Genomic DNA, 23,502 nt, shown 5'->3' with positions numbered 1-23,502 from the left:
GCAATTCCATACAACCAAAAAGAATCATAATTACAAAATATTCATAGTTAAAATTATTGTAAATCTTTTCTTCAATTAACTATAAGCAAATATGTAATTCAAATATTTTTCTATTGTTTAACAAATTATTGTAAGTATCTCAAAATCATGCTAAAAAATTATACACTAAACAATATACATCCATCATGTAGTAACTTAATAGATATTTTTCTATATGAGTAAGCCTTGCACCTTCTTTCAATACAAAGGCTAGTTCATTAAATCAGCTTTTTAAGTGTAATACTGATTCTATTGACATGAACACTATTATATATATTATATATTGTAATAGTTATTTTTATATGAAAAAATAATTTATAAACATAATTTTTTTTATTTTTATTTTGATAAAATTAACTTTAAATTTATATTGTCTCGATCACAAAATTTGTTAGAAATACTCACTACCACATGTCATTACCCTCAGTAGGACATGACATTGCACTCACTGCAACATATGCATCTCTGTTTAATATTAGACATAAATAAATTCGCAATAACTACATTAATTTTAAAAATTCCTCACATACATAATCTGTTAAAGATAAAATGGTGAACTCCATTCCGTCATTGCTGAAACGCTTATAATCTGTACATACATTATTTTCGCCGTCGAACGACATGAACATGACTTCTGCTCACTACGGATCGACTCTCGCTCCATCATTTATCCATCCTTCGAACAGTTTCTCCCGCACAAATTCCCTTCATGCTAACGAAGTTTCATTCCTCATCCAGCCAAGATCACTTAAAGGCAGCTCATTACCGTCAAAATATGTAAAACTTAAGTCTCCGCGCTGTAGAGCAGATACACGGGCAAAAGATTTCTCAACAGTAGCCGCTCAAAAAGTTGCAAAAGACAGTAATGATGCCGAGAGACTTGAGCCAGGCACCTCAACCAAGAGCAGAGGAGACATATTTCTGGAGAGAGCTCTTGCCAAACGTGATATTGCATGGTCAGGTGAAAAAAAGAAAAGGGAGGATATGAAGGAGAAGAGGAAAAATAAGAAGAGGAATGTGCTAGGGCTTTCCAACAAGCCGTGCTGTTATGGATGCGGGGCGCCAGTGCAGACTGTGGAGGTCGACGCCCCAGGATATATAACCCCTGAAACCTACGAACTAGTAAGTATTGTATCTCCAATGATTTTTTTAATCTTGAGCTCTTTTAATTTCGTACAACGTGCTGAAGTCTTTGCTAATATCTCACAATTCGCCGAAGTCTTTGCTAATATACCGCAATTCGCCTAAGTCTCCTTGAGATAATCTCGTTTAGTTCTGAAGTGCTGGCTTAGCTGATCTTCTGTAATTTTTGAATGTATTTCCTTCGCTTAATCTGCTAGATCGTTTTCTTTAATAATATTGTGTAATTTCATAAAATCCTCATTTCCATCGTTGAAAGGAAGCAAGGCAGTTTCCAACACCAATCTACGGAGGGAAGATTGTGCAAATTTTTAAACCTTTAAATAATTACTGTAAAGAAGATGCATATTACAAGAAACATGAAAAACAACACCATAAATAAATGTAAAATTCTTTCGAGAGAAATACTCTACAATCCAGAAACTCACTCAAAATTGCATTAAACAATCCAGTTACATTTTTTGAGACTACACGAGTTTTGGATTTTGGAATAATTCCGATAGCGTAACAGTACATACAAATAATTTCAGTACTTGTATTTATAGAGTTTACAATTACAAAACTCAACTTGCAATGAACATGCACATGTACAATTCACACTTGTGATAACAAAGTTCCATTTCCAAATCTGTTTTGAGTAATCTTCAACAAATGGAGCGCACAAAAAATAAATAATAACATAGGCAAATAAATAAATAATCATGTTAGAAATTATCAAAGGTTGAATCACTTTATTCCTGACATTCTCCCACTTGTTGAACACCTTTGAAGAGCTAATGGAAACAACAAGGTCCCATATGTTAGGAGTCGTGAGGCCCATAGAATTTGAACACCATCTGAACTTGTCTATGCTCGCAAGCTTTGTCAAGGCTGTAATGTCCCCAATTTGGAATTAACCTGTTTGTGCCTAAAATTGATTTTTAACAATAACATACTGAAGTAAATTCATTTAAATCATTAATAAGCATAAGAAACAATGAACAAAATCAAATATATTACATAGAAATTTGGAATCATAACATTATTACTAGTTAACTACCACATAATCAATCATAGTTTAGTTTGATAGGAAAACTCAAAAGGATGCCTAAATTGCTCAGCCCAACTAAGCCCTAGAGCGCCAGGCATCCAACTATGACAACTTGCCCCTTGGCCCACAAGTGGCAGGAACGTACCACTATGACAGAATCCATTCCTTGGGGGTGGTCTACTTAGTTTGAGGGGACCGGTAAACTGCATCTCCCTAGCTTATTTCCACCAACTTCACATATATTTGATTATTGGGCAGAATATATATATGATGAATAATGCACAATGGGTGTATGGCTGAATATTTCTTACTCAGATCAGGTCTCCCTGATCCATATTGCATATATTAAGCATGTGTATCAAACATATACTCATGCATACCACCAACGAGCAATAATGCTATTGCCTGTAGTAGTTAATGATTTCTGATCTGATTTGTATGCCTGATCGCTGATATTTTAGTAATTTATCTGCTCTTATGGGTACCGATGGTTTTTGGATTGTTTTTTCATCATGCCCTCCTCCATCGTGGCGTTTCATATTTTATATTCTAATGCATCATGGATAGAGACGACCTTTGGAGACTGCTGTCCCTTAAGAATGATCTTACCCTTTTCATAATAATACCTCATCAAGCCCAATTTCTAAATGAAATCTCACTAAAACCAATCGCTGCCTTATCTATTCCTTAATTGCTGCTTTACATATAGTATCACTGCTGCTGTTTATTAATTAGCTGCCCTTGATGTTTATCTCTGCTTATATCTGCTATTACACCCTACAATATTTCGTTGGGTTACCCCCCAACCTTCCTCTTCCAGCCCCCCTTTTATACCATAACCAAAAAGTGCGTTTTCTTTAAGGAGGGATGACTTGTCAAAGAGATTTGACTTATTAAAAGGGGTCGGTCTCTTCAATTAAATTTATTTTAAAACACTAAATAGGTCGGCCTTTGATTAAATTTTTGTTCAATTAACCTAAATCTTAGTTGGCCCTCTATGTATTGGCTGTTTAACTTTAATTAATCCTCATGGCCAATTAATCTTAGTTGGCCCTTATTTAATTTTTAATTTCTTCAATTTTTTAATTGATATAAATGTCATAACCTGACTGTGTTCTCATCTCTGGCGGGGGTATGACAGTCTGCCCTTCTTGAAATTGCTTGTCCTCAAGCTAAGTTACCGGTTCGGGTTCGGATTCGGGTTCAGGTTCGCATGTTCGGCCAAAAAAAAAATTTCTTGGGTACGGGTACGGGTTCGTCCGTACATATATACATATATTAATTACAAATTTATATATATCCAAACAAAAATAAAATATACAATGTGACTTTCCATACATAAATCATAAATCATAAATCCATAATTGCCAATGCCAATAAATATCCATATATCGCAAATGTTATCAGTAAACTAATAACTAAAGTCTAATATCATATTCATAATTTGCAAAAAAGATAATATTCAAGTTTCAAGTTTCAACTGATTCAAGTTTCAAAATGTGAATATGTCATGACACAATAAAAATTCAAATTACAAGCCATCTATGGGATTTAAAGGGGCGAATTAGGGTTTAATTATTAATTAACTATTTTTTAAAGTACTTTTTTTTTGGTTTTTATTGTTTTTTGACTCGTGGGCCCCGTTTTTGGGAACCCATGGGCCTGGGTTCACTCGGGTCCTCCTGGGTTCACCCGGGTCCTCCTGGGTTCGACCTGGGTTCCACCCGGGTCCTTCCCAAGTGGCTGGGTTCCCTGTGGGTCCTGTGTCGCAAGACCCACAAGGAACCCGGCCACCTGGGAAGGCAGGATCCACAGGGAACCCGGCCACCTGGGAAGGACCCGGGTGGAACCTAGGTCGAACCCGGGCCAGACCAGGACCGGGCACGAACTAGGACCCGGGCCCAAGCCAATACCCAAAGAACCGTAACTTAGTCCTCAAGCAATGATAATTTTAACCAAATCTTTCAATGTGAGGATCCCTCAACCATATCTTGGAGATTTGTTATCTTTAGATCCTTCTTGTGATGTAGTAGGCTTAGATTAGGTTTTTCCAATGTTTACATGATAGGGTAGATATCTCTTAATGTTAAGGCAAGAACTTATATATTAAGATGAGGATTAGAAGCATGACACACGTCTATGACCTTGAATGCAGCATTATTTTCTTAACAAATTCGTATCTTTTTGGTTCACTCTCATTATGCTCGTATTCTAAATCAACCCAAAATAGAATACATGCTGGAAATACATCAGGTATGCGCCAAACACGGAGCATACACATTAATATATACAAGACACAAAGCATTCATGCAAATACATGTATTGTCATGGTCAACAATCTTTCATATTGTCTTGTCATTGTTGTTTAGTCATTGTCATATTCTTGGACCGAGTTGATAGATCTGTTCTCATTGACTAGAATGCATCCATTGATTTATCTTTACCAGCCAATAGTCAACATCCATTGGTGCTATTCTATTAAAGCATTGTTTATAGCCAAATACTGGCCCCTGCATTAATCAGTAGAAAATTGTGCTTATTCGTTCTTGAATTGTTTATCCTCCTTATTTTGAAAATCTCATTGCTGGTCTTGATTGTTGATATTTTGATGCTTTCATCCAGGCAAAACATAGTCAATTAGATATTTATATTTATGCAAACCCCACCATGAAACGATGTATAGCGATCATAGTTGTAAATTTTGTTAGTTCTAAGTTTATTTAGATATCAGGAGCTTCCCCTTATGATTTGAAGATTGGTTCCACAGTATATGTTGTTCCATTTTGTATTGTTTGGCTATAGACAAATTTAAAATGCAGACAAAGGTGAAGCTATATTGGCCTGCCTCCTGTGTGAATTAGGTTCAATTAGGGGTGCAGACTGAGCACACTGGTGCAGTAGACAAGATTGTCTGGCCAGACCATAACATGGTCCGATGTTCCTAATACAGCACAAATAATTGTGCTAAAAACTGTAGTTGCCTTTAGAATCTCCTTTGTCAGGGTCAATAAAGAAGTGGCCATCCTTTGAAGTTTTAAACATGCATTGGTTTTCATTATTCTAAATTCTGGGCAACTCAAAAGGTACTGGCCATGCATTTTATTAATCAGGGGAGAAGATTTTATTTGGTCTTAAGAAGCTGGGTATGATGGGGACGAATGTTGCTTTAATAGCTGTGGAATGCTGAAGAAGTTGGTGGGGAAGAGATATTTGCCTTGTGCCCTTGAATGTTGAGAGGCAGGTTTGGAACCCCTTTCTCATTCAACTTCATGGGCCGCTTCTGTTACCTGGATACTGGATTATACACTATATTTATGGAAGGCATATCCTCATTTTGATGTGCTGTTTAGGCAGAATTCTTATTTTTGAGAAGCTGGGTTAGCAGTTCCAAAGGGCTATGTCTACTGGGGCGGAACAGAGAATACAGAAGTTGCTTGAAGAACACACATCTTTTCATTTATACTTTGTATAGGCCCACTTACATTAACCACAATAAATCTTGTTTAATTTAGACACTGTTGGATAGCGTTGATTAGAGGATGGTCTATTGTTGTTTAAACAAGTGGCCAAGCACTTTTCAATATTCTGTTTTTTGGCTCTGCAAGAATTCAAGATTAATATATAGGTCCATTACATTTTTTCGGTTGTCTATTATTTATTTTTCAATAGACAGGGTTGCATAAACTTCTGGTTTATGCACATGATCGTCCATTTCCATTTATGTCATATCAAAATCTTCATAAGTTCTTGATATTTTCTTTACCTTGCGTATGTGGAAACCATGAAATTTAAGTGGAAATTAACTCGGTTTTTTTACTTCAAAGTCATCATGGAAATCATGGATCAAATGTCATACCATATTATCAACAGGAGATGATAGATCAGTTAGTGAGTTTTCAAATCCAGTTTGATATTTTGTGATATGATTTAAAATTTGAGGTCTTTCATGTTGGGTGCAGAAAAAGAAACATCATCAGCTTAGGTCAGTTCTCTGTGGAAGATGTCGACTCCTATCACATGGACACATGCTCACTGCTGTTGGTGGACATGGGGGCTATTCTGGTGGAAAGCAATTCATTTCTGCTGAGCAACTTCGTGAAACATTGTCTCATCTCCGCCTTGAGAAAGCATTAATTGTTAAACTGGTAAAGTGAAAACCAAATAGCCAAGTTAATGGTTATTGATTGGTTACTTTCCGTTTAAAAACTAAAGTCTTTTAAAAAATTGTACAGCTGTATATATATTTTTTTGAAGTCATCAATTTATCTATGCTATTTTATTTTTCAAGAAGGGCTGTGGCAAAGATAAGGTCCATGTGTGAATTGAAAGTTTAGTGTGTTGGATTAAATGCTCTTTCTTGTAGTCTTTTTTCAGCTGTGGCCTGTGTCAACATTGATCCGGCACATAAATTGTTTTATATTTCTGTAGAGCAGTTCATGGTTGTATATCTCTAGTTTATAACATTAGTTTGCTATTCATTTCATTTTTAATTTTTTTCATCAAACTCTTTTTTCTTACTAGCATATAATTATATGAATATATGCAATAGGACAGATGCCTTTTTTCCCCTGCTGAGCGTGATTTTTAAATGTTTTTGTTCAACTGTACTGTAGCATTGCTGTGTTTTAAAATCTTGCATGATAGCATATGTGATGAACATATCTGTGAGGCTTCAGAGAAATGAGTCAGCCCATGGTAAAGAAGAATGGTGCCTTCAATCCAATTCCTGGTGTTAGTCACATTTCATGAATTTATACAAGCAATCTTTGTTATGTTATTGTGGAATAGTAGTTCAAGTTGCATAAAACTTTAATTGTTTGGAATGCTTTCTCTCTTTTGTGCATTTCTGAGCGAGTAGATTATGTTGTTGTTTTAGAATACTATATCAATATTGCAATTTATCCACAAACTTAATAATCTACCTTTTTCAGTTGTTTTATTACAATTATAAGATATTTGGTTCAATATTTGTGATATATTCATATATATGGTAAAAAATCAGTGTATATATTCATTTGGGTGATTTACTGTCTAAGTTGCCAGTCTTGGTATAGAGATAGGTATGGGTATGGAGTTTAGGTATGGCAATAGGCAATGTATATATTTTTATAAATTATAAAAATTATAAAATATAAAACTGTGATGTTGAACCCAAGGCAGGATTGAGATGGGGGGGAGGATGAATCATTGTAAAACATAAATTAATTCAGCACATAAACAATTAAACACCAACACACATCCAACACATGAACACCAAGATTTTCTACCTGGAAAACCCAATCAGGGGAAAACTATGGTGAGCACTTGCCCACAAAAATATATCCACTATGTATATTAGATTACAAAGAAAAGAGCTCATTGCTCCAAACTTGCAAACCAATGCTAACTACTCTTGGGGCAAGATACAAAAGAGGACTTGCAAAACCTGAAGCTAACTGCAACAGGGCAAGATATAAAAATGATATGAAAAGAAGGATCTCTTGATAATGAAGCTCTCCTTGAACTCTGCATCAAGCGACCAACATCAACACACACAACTTAGACCTAAACAGCCAACACTTTGTCTCATATCTTTGCCACAGTCTCAGCACAACTTGCATATCATTCAAACACAGCTCTTCTTCTCTTCTCTCTACTGAACCTCACTGATTATCTTCGCATCATATATCTACACTCCACACCTCATAACACATTTAATTCAATCACATTCAGCCTTATATACAAGATAGATCATCAAAGCTTGAACCAAGTCGACCTGAACTAAAATATACCTTCCAAACCAAAAACACACATGCTGATCCACTCTAGGAGAAAGAGGGGACCAAAACACATCTTCCAAAGATCAATTCACCGATCCGCAATCACCAGAACATAATAAACAACATATCAACATGCTACGCATCCATATAAGCAATTAATGAACAAAACATATTCTCCAATGTGAATAGCTCTAATCTGGATCTCCACACACTACAGTGAGACCCCATAACACATCAAACGATCTTTCACAAATCATATCCAAACCTAAGGATAGGTCTAACATAGAATATCACAACCAGCTATGAACAATGCCACAACACACAGAGAACACATAGATATTTCCGGACCACAAAATTATCATATCCACGACACCAAAACTATATCCAAAGAAGATAACCATAACAAACATCATTAGCAACACATTCTGGACCTGAACACTTCTAGTTAAACCAATATAACAATTGCAACACCAACACAACAAGATATCTCTGCACCATAGACAATCCGAACCAACACCTATCTGGAACAACAAGTTTGACATCAATGACAACCATAGCAACACATACTTCCAACATATGATACTCATAATTGACAATAAATGAAATATTTAAACACGTCATAATTTGCAAGAAAGAAAAGACTCATAAATTTGTAACTCAATGACTTGTCAAATGTCAATACACAATGAAAATTACAATCAATATTCAATAATCTTCATATTGCTCTGCATTGAAAGCAATAGAGTCAACATTTGGTTCAATTTCATTTGAACCTAAATGAGTTACAATGCCACTTCCACTAGCCATATCATATATAGAAGCTGCTTCATCTAGGGAAAGTTTTGGCAAGCCGTGCATCAATAACATCTAAGTCAACACACTCAAAATTTAAATCCCAATTCCTCATCACCCTCTTATTGTATCATTGGTTCAATTTCATTTGAACCTCAATGAGCTACAATGCCACTTCCACTAGCCATGCCATGTGTAGAAGCTACTTCTATTAAAGAGATTTTTGGCAAGTTGTGCAACAATAATGTCTAATTCAGCACACTCAAAAGTTAGATCCTAATTTCTTATCACCCCTTCATTTTAATCAAGTTTCTTATGTGAAATGAGATCCCAGTTCCTAGTGGGGGTTTGGGGGCAATGCCCCTAGTGGGGTTGAGGGGCCTTTGAAACCATGCAAACCTTCATGGCATTCGTATTTTTTGAGTGGGCTTGTGAGTTTGCTGGATGTTCATCCAGGTTGCCTGGTCAGGACCTTGGGCTAATTCACTAGTGAATCAGTTGGAATCAATCTTGAACATGGCCCTAGACTGGACCCATATAGGTATGGGGGGGATTTGGGAGAATCGGTAACATAGTTTATTGTGGTTCAGTTTTAGCATGTTATTCATTTCTTGGTTTGTAATTGATAATGCTATTTAATTTTTCCCTTTTTGAAGTTCATGTACTGATTTTTTGCTAAATACACATGGCCTATTTATGGTGCTAGGAGTCCATAAGGAAAAAAATAGTTGTAGACATGCCTTTGCAAGTTTTTCTTTATGGCAAATCAAAAAATATCATGACTACAAAAAATGGGATGGAAGTTATATTGTTCTTTCTTTGGTAAAATTGGAAGAGCTTAAAGTTTGAGCTTTTTCTCATATATTTAGTATTATCATTAATGTAAAATTTGTACAATTTGATGCCCTTATTTTGTTTCACTTTCAGCTATGATATCAAGTTCTCCTAGAACCTCCAAGACTTGTATGGGTTGGGTTCGGGGTCAGTTCTCCACTGGGTTTGCCTAGAGTCCTACATGGGCACTTTGGGTGAACCCAATGGAGATTCAGCCTCGGGCCCAGCCCATATGGTGAGTGGGTGGGACCCAAGCTGAACTTGGGTGAACCTAGGCGGATCCATGACGCTTGGTGTCATATCCCCTTTATGTATTATGCTATGGACCAAAATGCTTATTTCCTATTTCTCATGTCCCTCCTAGTCTTGTTTTGCATGTGCGTTCTTCCTCTTCTTTCCTTGTGCGTTTGTTTAAGGTCTCCAAAGTTTAAGTATGGAGGCATGTCTAGTCCTCTAAGTGTTTGTCATTCATTAGAGGTTTGGAGTTCCTCATCGAGGCATGCCTTCCTATTGAAGTCCAACTTTCCCTTTGTCCTTGCTGAACTTTTGGACTTGACATGCTTTTTTGCCCTCCTCCGCCTTTCTTTTTTATTCCCATTGAAGGATTGGACTTCTCCCTATTGGTATGCCTTATACTCAACCCCAACTCCTCAAATTTCAACTTGAGGTATGTGTCATGCAATATCTATTACTCTGGAACTCGGACACTCTCGTTGTTCACCTCACTACATTTTGACATGACCTAGAATAGTTGTTAATGACGAGGTTGATTGCACAATTGCTTCAAAAGGTTTTTCTCTTGCCCAAAACATTATTTAATATTTTGGGTGCAAATTCATATGCACTGTAGCATGGGAAAATGAAGACAACCATGCTTCATTAAGGCAGTGGTTGCATCCTTAGCTGCCTGGGATCTTGGTGTAAATCTTAACTGTCATTTTGGAGGATCTCTTACCATTTGTTGATTTTAATAATATAGATTGTGAACATGTTCATTTGGACATCATGTCATCTTTTAGACATAGAAAGTCTAATCAAAAACCTTGTTTTGAGTACTTGTGTTTGAACACCTAGATTTGAGAATGAAAACCCTTGGGTTTAGTAGACATTAGAGGATGAAAGCCCTATTGATCCTATGTATTAGAGGATGAAACCTGTTTGTCCAGAGGACAATTTCATTCAGGCATTGTGATATAGCTTCCATGGTTGTGTATTGCAGCTGTACCCAGTTCACATTATTTGCAGTTTGTTATAGATTCAAGTAGTGTGGTTTTGGATTGTTGTCTACTTGCTACAACATTTCTTGATGTATTTTCAGATTTATATTGTATTGTCCATTTATTATTGTTGTTTAGCAACATATTGTAACACATTGCAAATTTGTTTAATATAATAGATGTTTTTCAGTTTTATTATACATTTTGTGAAATTGACTTGTAATCTCTGCCAATGCATAAAATCGTGTTTTATAATTTGGGTTTTACTAGATTTGGGTAAATGTATTATAGAGCCGATAATATAAGAGATGTTCTACAGTATTTTATACATTTTGTGAACTTGATTATTTCAAGTTAAGCACTCTAAGTTCAATATAATGTCGGCTACTGTTTATGGTATTGTATTTTCTGTACTACAACATTTGTAAAGGATTTGTAGACTTGTTTAATAGGAAAAGCCCTCTGATATGTTTTACATATCGTGGACTTTATTTGTTTCAAGGTATAAATGAATGCAAAACTAATGAAGAAACTTTGGGTGCGTTAGTTCAGGTAAATTACTTAGATCTGCAATATATTTGTATTTATTTTACTTGACCAACCTATAATATTAGGGTGTGAGTGATATTTTGTAAATGCAAAAGGGAATTTTTTGAGTTTTGGCAAGAGTTAGGAAAATAGTTAAATCATGAATTAAATTGCCCTAAATATCTTGACCGGGATATTACATTTGGGCCTAAAAAACGAAAAAAAACACTATTTAATATTTTTTTAAACAAAAGCTTCCCTCAAGAGCACAATTCTGCCCTAAAGTGAGGGCATATGACTTGTTTTCTTTTACTTCACAAACACAAAGGATCAAAACAACATTTTTTGCCTCCAAGCTGCCATCATGGGTTTTGAAGGTTGAGGGATATAGGAGAGTTAAACTCACATCAGTAGGAGAAAAATAGCTGGACAACAATGTAGAGTTGAGTATAAGAGCTCATATAGTTGAGTGAAAGCTCATTTCTGTGCTATTATTGGTTTGGGAATAAAAGTTTGTCAAGGGCCAAATAAAAGAGGGTTGTGAAAGAAACAAATCATAGGGTACATTAAAGAACAATAGGATACTGACATGGTAAGTAGTAGATCAAAGGAAAGATTACATCCTCTTGCCAAGAAAGGTTTGTAGAAACCTCCTAGTGGCTTATCACAACTTGCTGGCTCACATCCTTTCATGCTAGTGCCTCTATTTTCTTGAGAAGAGAGTTCCCCCTATTTTTATTGTGAAAGAGGCCCATTTGAAAAGGCCTTCAAGAATGAAGTGAGGGAGGTTGTAGATGAGAGCATTACTTGTTGCATTTGTGGCAGCGAGGTTCCTTGCAATCTTGTTAGATCACCATGTTGGTGAGATATGGCGATGGCCGTTGCCAATGGACTTTGTTACATTACTTTGGGGTATGAAAAGGTGCAAACCACCTTGTCGATGAAGGAGAGAGCTTAAGTAGAGGCATCATTGAGAGCAATCAAGGATATATGGCTTGAAGCAGGTGTGTCCATTTTTGATGGATGGAAAAATTGCAAAAAGAGATCACTTTATCAATGTTATTGTAGTGTCCCCTAAAGTGGTGATGTTTTTGAAGGTAGTAGATTCTATGGGGCTAGTGAAGGATGCAACTTTCATTACCAATATACTCATAGAATTCTTTGAAATGGTGTGCCTAAAAAATGTTGTTCAAATGATAACAAACAATGTTAAAAATTGTAGGATAGTTGGTTCTAAAGTGGAGGGTAAGTATGGGCATATTTTTTGGACATTGTGTTGTTCGCTCAGTTTGATATTGCAAATAATTGGCACAAAGATCAAGTTGGTCAAAGAATTCTACATGGAGGCTGAGGAGATTCAAATGTTTGTGACTAGTCATCATATGCCACTAGCCATCTTCAGGACCTTTTTCAACTTGGAGTTGTTGAAGGTAATTTAAATTTTATATTTTAGTATATTTTTAATTTTTTTAATTGTTGATATGTGATATGTCATCTACCTTATAATATTTTAATTTTTTTTTTCTTACACCATGTTAGGCTGTCAAAATTCAATTTGCATCATATTCAATCATCTTAAGTCAACTTGTGAAGGTGTGAGACACATTGAGTGTTATGTTCATCAATAGTCTTTCGAGTGTATGGAGGCAATTTAGTATAGATGAAGCTCTAAAAGTCAAAGCATTGATCTTAGATGATGAGTGGTGAGTTTGTGTTGAATATGTTTTGAGTTTCATTGAGCCCATCATCATCAACATGATTATGGTAATACTAATTGCCTATGTTTAGATAAAGTTTTTGATGGCATGGACTCCGTGGTTGAAAAATAAAGATCATAATAAATGCCAAGGACCATTACCCAATAGAAGCATTTTTTAAAAGAATGCAAAGGATTGTTGTTGATCCTTGCCTAGGAAGATGGCACCATGAAGGGATGAAGAGGTGGTTGTTGGCTACAAGACAACATTCAAAAGAATACTCCTAGATGTAGATATAAAAAGTGTTGTCTTGGGTGAGTTTAGCCACTTCATTTTTTAAGGAATCATGATGTTTGTGTTCTTTGAGAAAAGTACAAAAATGATGCTCGTGCATGGCTGTACATATAAGGCCATGGATTTATTTACTTGTAGCCTCTTGTGATAAAAGTTCTCTCTCAAGTATGCATCTTTTAATTTTTAAACTTTCTCATTTTTCATACATCGCCATATACTAAATTATAATAATTCATAATTTATGTTTTGTAATTATAAATGTTGTATGTGGATTCTTCTTCAAGTGAGTGGAATTGTAGTACTTACTCTTTCATCCACTTAGTTAAGCATAGTCAATTGGGTGCAAAAATTGCTTAGGATATGGTGTTTCTGCACTTCAACTTGCATTTCTTGTCACATAAGACATCTGATTAAAAAGAGTGGGTGACAAATAATTGGGATTTAACTCTTTAGTGTGTTGACTTAGATGCTATAGTTGAACTTCCAAAGTCTTTATAGATGAGGCAACTTCTGCACATGACATGGGAGTGGTGTTGCAATTGATTGTGGTTCAAATGAAGTTGAATCAAGTGTTCACTTTGATGCTTTTGATGAAGAACAATACGGAGATAGGTAAATATTGGTTGTAATTTTCATTGTATATTTTCATTTGGCAAATCATTGAATTATGAATTTATGAGTATTTTCATTTTTGCAAATTATGAGGTATTTAAATATTTTTGTTTATTGGCAATTGTGAATATATATATATATATATATATATATATATATATATGTATGTATGTATGTATGTATATATATATATGTATGTGTATATTTTTGCAAATTATGAGGTATTTAAATATTTTTGTTTATTGGCAATTGTGAATATATATATATATATATATATACATACACACACACACACACACACATATATATATATATGTGTATGTATGTATATACTATGTCACCGGGTTCGCCGAATTTCAAGGTCGGAGTTCGAAATTCGGCAAACATTTAAGAAATATATAAAGTTCGTTAAAATTCGTTGCCAAATTTGTATGGAACACTTTGAATTAGGTTTTTTTGAAAACAAAATTCCTCCTCCTTGCGGCTAGGGCACAATATATTTCTGCAAGGTGTGACGACAGAATGGTGGGTGAGAGGAGTGTTTTGCGCGAGGAGCTTCGCCACCATGGGATCACAAGCGTTAAGCATGCCATCAAATAGAAACCTGCGAATTTGAGCTAAGTCGACCACGATGACCATGAACCTTGTGATTTTCTCCATACATCATTGCGCTCTTTTGGTGTCTCCTTATCCCTAGCGGACAACACTTTTGTTGTTGTCTTCTCGAAGTCGTGATGATCCTCTACGGGCCGTTGCGATTTCATCTGCAGTTTTTAAGTTTTCTTATATGTAGTTATTTTAAAGCTTTTCTATAGTTAAAATTTTCTTAAAACCTATATTTAATATTTTAATAATTTACATTCATTAAAAAATTAATATTATTTTATTTATATTATCATTTAATATATTTAAATTTAATATTTTTTTTTGATTGATAAAAGGCCGAAGCCAAAGAATTTTATTAATTAAAAAATAGTTACAATTACACCTCCATTTAGTGTGGGCACCGGTAGGAAAGAATGGAGGAAAGAAAACCTCTGGTCTAGCCCAGATCCTGTAAGGATCAGAAGAAAAAATGAAATTTAAGTTACAATAATGGTGATGATAATGGTTCCCTGTCCAAAATAGTCTAAGTTACAATAATGGGGATGATAATGGTTCCTTGTCCAGATAGTATTGAAGAGGGCTTGAGAGAATCCCTTCTGAAAATTAGAGCAGCAACCTTCCGATCTCATGGGGCGACCCTACTTTATGTAAGCGGCATCCCTGTCTTTACCTGAAATAACAGGGTGAGGCAGGTCGGCCCTACCCCCTAAGCTGTACGAAAACTCCAGCTATTTCTTACCAGAATGTTAGAAAAAGAAAAACGAACAGAGATCAGCTTCTAATCTAAAATTCACAATTGATCATACCTGCAGGATGGTCACCCTGTTAACATAAAAACTCAAGATATTAGCCCCACAAAATTTCCAAAAAACATAATGAATGGTCATTGCTCAAGACCCATCGTAGAAGATTAATGGATAAGCTAACTATACAGTCAAGAAGCAAACTCCCATAAAAAGTTCTGCATAGATAGCGCAGTGGGCTACCATCCATGATAGGTTTCAGTTCAAACAGAGATCCCTCCATGCCCTAATGGTATGTCATGGGAAAGCTTTAAGTGAAATGAAAAAAAAACTATCAGAGCGAGCCCCATCCTAAAGAGCTAATACTGGAAATAACTAGGAAGAAACTGAATTTAAAAGACCGACATTTTTGTTTATATATAAGCATATATACATATATTTATATGTAAATATGGATATATAGTTGTATGTCTATGTATATTCAAAATATATAAATCTATATTACGGTAGTAAAGGCATTTAAAGCCTGAAGTTCACAGAGATAGTTTTAGCAAAGCATAAACATATTTATGAGACATCTTATCTAAGATCTCTAAGCTAAGTAAAAACATCCAGATGTAATTGGTCTGTTACTTCTGAAAACATAAAAGGAGTTCCTCGAAAACAAAAGCATACCACCACAAAGAGCAAACTACACAAAAGGAACCCGGGATGCAGAAACCTGGATGCATGCCATCCAGAAGGAGCTTCAGCCCTTCTTGCCTGGCCTGTGAGGAGGCTTGGAGCCAGAGCTCTTTGGTTTTGTTGTTGAAGGGCCAGCATGGGAGCGTGAGATTGGCACATTATCAGGGATAATCGTGATATTCTCCGCCTCCAAATAGTTAATCAACCATTTCTCACGAGGAGGTTTCTTAACTTGAAGAATCCATGAGAGGAATAGAAGGTTTTTGCTTTTGATAGGACGAAGAGCTTCGAAGGCCACGGGGTCGTCGATTAACAGAATGGGGTAGCGAGGAACTGGGTTATTCATTCTAATAAGAATATCATAATCTCGAGGTTTGGGAGCCGTGAGTTCCTCATCTATGTTGATCACCACCCTTTCTAATTCGCCCAGGATGTCTTTAATGAAGACCTTCTTGCATAGTTTCATCACAATATCCCTATCTTTCTCAAAATGCATTGCAAGGGCTAAAAACATTGCTGCAATGTCAGGGTTTGCTCAGGTCCGGTCCTCATTCATAATGAAGTCATTCCCTAGAAATTTCATTACAGCTCCAGAGATCAGGGAGTTCTATTGGGCGAGAATGCCCTTCATTCTTTCTTCCTTGATCTCACCCATAAAGGCCATCTGGCGTTTCAACCCTAGAAGCCTGAGAGGGGTATCCATTGCAGCTCAACTGAGAAATGACAAGGAAGACCAGCTTGGCATTCTAAATAGAACTCGCACTTTTAATGCTTCAAAATGAGCAACTTCATAATGAGTAGATATGATGCAAGGAATGCAATCTCCGAGGATCAAGGTCATAATTACCACCGCCTTTAGCCATCAAGCTAAGGGTACTTCATCTGTCAAATCACTGAGGGAGCGTCACCTCGGCTTTGCAAGGAGCCATCAAGAAGATTTGATCGAGAAAGAGAGCTGACGTATGATGTCCGACCATGACATCTCATACGTCTGCTGCGGCTGGCTAAATATAGGGGTTCATTTAGGAAAATAGAGAAGAGGATAGCTGGGTAAGTTTTAATCCTAGTAGAAGGCAGTATCTACATGAATAATAATACCTATATATCCATGACCACATATATTTGAGTTGCGAGATATGCATGCACGTTTATATACCTATGCCTATTTATGTATGGTATTGCCTCCTATATATATATATATATATATACCTGCGGGAAAAAATATATATATACCTATATATATGTATATACGTCTATATATAAGAGGACTATATATATATATAAATATATATATATAAATATCTATATATATATAAATATCTATATATATATATATAAAACATATGTATATATATATATATGTAAATAAGAATAAATATGCATAAATAAATATATATATGTATATATATTTAAAAGTATGTTTCTAAGTATATATATATGTATATAAAGACATATATACCTATAATATATATATGTATATAAATATAAGAATATATGAGTATATATATGGATAAAAATAAATATATATATATATATATAAAATATGTATCTATATATATATAAGTATGAATATAAAGATATATATACCTCTGAGAAACTAATGTATATATATATATATATATAAATATATATATGAATATAAGATATATATATTTTATACAAATGTATATATAAGAATATATATGTATCCATATATATATATATCATTATAGATATTTATACGGATATATATATATAGATATATGTATAGGAATATATATATATCTCTCAAGAGAATATTAATACATGCGAAGAGATTCAAAGTTGATCCTGTAGATATACCAGAGAATGTGAATGCTTATCTATCCTGAGTTAATTCTATAAAAGACCCCAGACTGCAAGAGTATGAGTATATATATATATACAGATATGAAGCTGTATATGTAGATATATGTGTATTTCAAAGTGAATATCTATATATGTAAATACCCAAATAAGTATATATGAAAATATTGTAAGATGAACCTCTACCCAGGCTTGAGGATGGGGTGTCTTGATGGGTGAGATTGAGAGAATATACTGTCTCTATATAAGTATTTGTATTTGTGTATTAATGTATATACAAGTATTTGTATTTGTGTATTAATGTATATACATCTCAAAGGAATTTACCTAACTTCCTGAGTTTATGTCTGTGAATGAATATATATGGGTATACATATATGTATATATGTCTATATATATATATATAGGTTTATATATATATACAGAGGACCATGGAAAGGTCTTATTGGGGGGGATTAAGGCAAGACTAGTGAAGTTTGGGCGAGAGAAACATAAGGGATGGGAGGAGAGACATGCTAACGAACTCTTGGGCTAGAAAACAAACGAAGGGGTGGCCTTAGGGAGGCTCAGAGAGGAGTTTGATGCCATCCGCTCCCATGTTGGCCAGCTCATCCGCTCTTTTATTACCTTCCCTATAAATATGATTGACTGTAAACCTGTCAAAACCTTTGCATAAGTCAATAGCCTTTGACAGCAAAGTGTTTAGTCTCCAGTTAGGCATGCTGCCTTTCCTAAGAGCATTGACAATTATAGTCAAATCTCTTTCAATATCCAAATTTTTAACTCCTAATTTCCTACACAGATGCAGACCTTCCACCAGGGCCATCAATTCCACCCAATTGTTGGTTTTGATGCCAACCGGGGAGGCAAGGGTGGCAATTTCTTTACATTCCCAATTATGAACAGAGCATCCTATACCTGCTTGCCCCGGATTGCCACGGGATGCCCCATCAAAGTTTAACTTCACCCAACCTTCGCCTGGGGGCTGCCATATGCATTCAGCTCTTAATCGAAGACTTGCAACAGGACCATCCCCTACAAAGGGAGGAAAAGATAAGCCCTCTCAACGTTTTTTCATCTTTTCATCCCAGTAGGTTACTGAGGCATTCTTAATTATGCCAGATGAAAGTCAGTTGTTCATGAGCTCAGTGGTAGCCAACTCAATTCTATTGATGACTCTGTGAACCTCAAGTTTTTCATTCTTAAAGAGACGTCTATTTCTTTCCTTCCATAGCTCCCACATTATGGAAGATGGGAGAGATATCCATAAACCCTCAAAGAGACAGCCTCGCCTAAGGAGAGGCCACGCTTTGAGCATTCCAAAGATGGTGTGGGGGAAGGCCACAGACCACTCAAGTTTTTTGGTGAACCAAACCCAATATTGGGAAGCAAAAGGGCAATTGAGGAGGAGATGGTTGGTGTCTTCTTCATTCGCCTCACAAAGAGGACATCTACTGGGACCCTCATACCCCATTCTCCTAAATTTGTCCGCAGTTAGGAGCTTGTTCTGAATTGCAAGCCAGGAGAAGATACCAGCCTTAGGCAGGCAGTATCTATCCCAACAAAGTTTCAAGGGAAGCTCAGACATAGGTCTTATATACGCTTTGGAGATATGAGAGTACCCATCCTTGGAGTTATATTCCCCTCTTAAGGATCCATCCCATACGAGCTTATCCTCATGATGACTTAAGGCTATGTTCCTTTTCCTGAGAATTGCCATAAGTTTACTTTTATCCCCTTCCGGGATATCCTCATCTTCCCTCTCAATCCACTGCCATCCAGCCCCTTCCACTGAAGGGGAGATATAGTTTTTTAATAGGGGTCCTCTGTGTGATTCAAGGAGGTTACGGGTGGCACCAAAGTCATTGATATTCTCAATTGCCTTATACCCACCCCATGAATCAGACCAAAAAAGGGCTTTATCCTTGGACCCTAGGTTCCAAGTAAGTTTGTTTGAAATAATACTCCTGCAATCCAGCATGAAATTCCATAAGCAGGACCCTCTGGGAGGATTGATTTCTCTGAAGATTTGGATAGGATACCCTCCATTAAGGTATTTATGGAGCAACAACCTTGCCCATTTGACGTGGGGGGTTTTGAACATTCTCCAGACCAACTTGGCCCCTAGGGCTCTTCCCTGATCACGGAGGTTTTTAATGCCAACTCCTCCTTCTTTAGGTTTGCATATCTTGTCCCAAGACATGAGTGATATTTTCCGGTCATCATTAGCACCTTGCCAAAAGAAAGTTCTGAGATGCTTGTTGAGTTCGGCTAGTTTAGAAGAAGATAGATGTTGACAGGAGAGCTGGTAAATGGGCATAGCTGACAAAACCGATCTAACCAAGGTAGCCCTACCTGTAGATGAAAGCCATTTTCCTTTCCAGGTGTTAATCCTAGACTTGATTTTATCCACCAAGTTGTCCCACAATTTTGAAGATCTCCTTCCCTTGTCAAGGGGAATGCCTAGATATTTGCAAGGAAGGGTACCCTGACTGATCTCCAAGACTTTGCAGATCTCCAGTCCTAATGAGGGGTCTATGTTGAACATAAAAACTGCCGATTTTTCCAGATTCATCTCTTGACCCGAAGCTAACATATAGGAATTGAGGATGCCTTTGAAGGCACTCGCTTCCCTTGTGCTTCCTTGACCAAAAAGCATCGTGTTGTCAACAAATTGCTAATGGGTGAAGGAGGGGAGACCACTGGTAATAGGGATTCCTTGGATCCCACCCTCCTCTTTAGCCTTAGAGATGGATCTTCCTAGGGCTTCTGCCATGATGATGAAGAGGAAGGGGGACATAGGATCTCCTTGCCTGAGCCCTCTCGAGCTGCTGAAGAAATCTTTTGGAGAACCATTAACCATAACAGAGTATTTAGGGGTGGAAATACACTAAAAAATTAGGTTGATCCAGGATTTGGAAAAGCCAAATGCCTCCAAGAATTTACATAAAAAGCGCCAATCAACTTTGTCGTAAGCTTTACTTATATGTAATTTGACTAGCATGCTTGGGGCACCATTGAGCTGGTCTGAATGAATAGCTTCTTGGGCTATTATTACCCCATCATAGATTGATCTATCCGCTACAAAACCGGTTTGTTCTTCTCTTATGATGATGGGGAGAAGATTCCAAAGTTTGGCTGCTAGGGTTTTGGTTAGGAGTTTATAAAGAGTGTTGCATAGGGCTATAGGTCTTAAGTCATTGAAGCTATTAGGTTTCTCTTTTTTGGGGATTAGAGCGAGGAAGGTATTGTTGATCTCCTTGAGAATCTTTCTTGAGTTCCTAACACCTTCTAAAGCTTCTGTGATCTCTGTCCCCATAAAACCCCAACATTTTTGGAAAAAGATGGTGGGGAAGCCATCCAGGCCTGGTGCCTTATCTGGATTCATCTTCATTAGGACAGATTTAACCTCTTCCTCAGAGAATTTCTTTAACATGCCTTTATTGTGGTCGTCGTTAATGAGTTTTGGGAGATTCTTGATAATATTGAGTTGGCCTCTTAGGTTGGAGCCCTCAATATTGTTTAAAATTTTGTCAAAGAACCTTATTGCCTCAGAGGCAACATCAATCGGTTCAGACAGGATGGAGCCTTGGCAATTCTTTATACTAGAAATTCGATTAACCCATCGCCTCTGCTTGGTACTATTGTGGAAAAACTTGGTATTCCGGTCTCCATCACTCAACCAAGTCTCCCTAGATTTTTGTCTTCAGAAGATCTCTTCATTTGACAGTATCTTTTCATACTCAGAGAGTAGTGCTTTTTCCTTAAGGAAAAGATGTTCATCCATCCCCTTCTCCAAAACTTCAGTGTTAACATTCTTAAGATTATTTTCTATTAAGAGTTTTTTATCGAAAATATTTCCAAAATTTATCCTATTCCACTCTAAGAGCTTCCTTTTGATAAGCTTTAGCTTGTTTGCAACAATAAACATCTTCGATCCTGAGAACACAGAGCCTTTCCACCAATTTTCAATTTCGTTTAAAATGTTATCATCTTTGAACCACATGCTCTCAAATTTGAACGGGCAGTTTCTAGGGGAGTGGTCTGATAATAAGTTTAGTTGGAGTGGAAAGTGATCAGATCCTGATAAAGGGAGAGGCTCTGCTTCCATGGTGTAATTAAGCTCCGAGAGTCCCCCATGGATAAAGAACTTATCTAATTTCTCAGCAATGTTACAAAAACCTATCGTCTTGTTGTTCCAGGTAAAGGCATTCTCTGCCGTTTGGATTTCCAACAGGGAATTCCTATTGATCCAATGATTGAAATCTATAGCCGCTGGAGGGAGTTTGCTACTGCCTCCTCTTTTGTCTTGTACCTTAGTGATGGCATTGAAATCTCCACCAATGATACAAACTTCGTTTGGGTAACTTATGAGGAAAGCCTCAAGTTCCATCCACAGCCGAGCCTTATCCCTATTCTGGATAGGACCGTAAACGTTAATCAATTTGAATCTTAGGTTATTTTTATAGCTTGCTACTGCTCCTCCTATCCAATTTTGCTTAATCTCTAGAGGTGTAAACAAGATAAATCTAGAGTCCCAGATGATTGCTAAACCCTGAGGCCCCTATAGCAGGGGAATGCTTTAGCTGTTTGACCCCTAGTTTTTTCTCAAAAAGGACAATCTCAGAAGAGTTCATTTTAGTTTCTTGGATTGAAATTATGTCTGGTTTTGAATTAGAGATGCAGCGCTTTAAGATGCGCTGTTTGTTAGGGACATTCAGACCCCTAACATTCCATGTTATGATTTTCATGGCTCTGTGGGGAGGAACTTCCCCTCCCCTACATTAAAAAGAGTAGATATTTTAGATTGACCCCTTGCTTCCCCATCCTTTGATCTTAGTTCAGCAAGGGATCTTCTGCTTCTTCTCTTACTGAGTTTAGCGCAGTCAGGAGAGTCTTTGCTTTCTTCAGAGATGTGAATGCCTAGAGTGTTTGGATAATCATTTTCTAAGTTATCTAAAGCTATAAAGAGTTCCTCTGTTTCTAAGTCGACTCTGGCGATATCCACTAGATTTTTTACATAGAGATCCCTTTGTCTTTCCAGTTCCTCAACATCACAGATTTCATCAACAAGTTGATCCATGAGGTCGTTTACTACTTCTTCCCCTACAAAATTGGCAATGATTTTAATTTCCTTAGCCACTCAATCACTCTCAGATTCTACAATTGTATCAGAAACAACCTTCAGAGGTGGAGAGCGATCCTCTGCCCCCTCAAAGGCCTTAGCACTTGAGACTTGAGAGATTGGTTGACCCTGCAAGGATGCCATTCCTGATACCGGGGAGCAACTTTCCTTCTCCACTAATTGCACAGAGGAGGTTAGTTTCATTAGAGGGGGAGACCTCGAGGGACTCAGCCTCTTTGGTGGGATGAGAGAATTAGACGATGAAATATTTGCAAGTCCAAGCTGACCCTTCTGAGGGGGCAACTCACTGATTTTGCCTTCTTCTAGGTCTCGATCCCTATGCATTGAATCAGCTATAGGTGGTCTAATAGTTGGCAGTGGGGGGAGAAGGGAGCGAGAGGTCTTGACAGGGGAGCTATTGGGATGGGAATGAGGACATGGGTTCTCTAAAGGATCAGGGGTGTGATGATTAGGGTTAATTTTAGCTTATAGCCTTCAAAGGTAAAACCCCCTCCTACCACAAATCTGAATTAGGCACCATCACACTTGAGAAACGATCCAGGGAGAGGCTTCTCAGA

The 23,502-nt window shown here is 36.7% G+C and overlaps 1 protein-coding gene across 1 annotated transcript in view; it reads left to right on the top strand.

Moving 5' to 3' along the window:
• Positions 1 to 528: 528 nt before the first annotated feature.
• The window catches only part of LOC131048132 (putative nitric oxide synthase), a 132,479-nt gene continuing 109,505 nt past the window's right edge, over positions 529 to 23,502 (top strand). The window contains exons 1-2 of the mRNA XM_057981995.2: positions 529 to 1,161; positions 6,169 to 6,354. Of these exons, the coding sequence (XP_057837978.2) occupies positions 661 to 1,161; positions 6,169 to 6,354 (687 nt within the window). The 5' untranslated portion in view covers positions 529 to 660. The remainder of the gene's footprint in view (positions 1,162 to 6,168; positions 6,355 to 23,502) is intronic.

This window comes from Cryptomeria japonica, chromosome 1 (genome assembly GCF_030272615.1).
Source record: "Cryptomeria japonica chromosome 1, Sugi_1.0, whole genome shotgun sequence".
NCBI lineage: Eukaryota > Viridiplantae > Streptophyta > Pinopsida > Cupressales > Cupressaceae > Cryptomeria > Cryptomeria japonica.
This window is presented reverse-complemented; position numbering and strand designations above follow the sequence as displayed.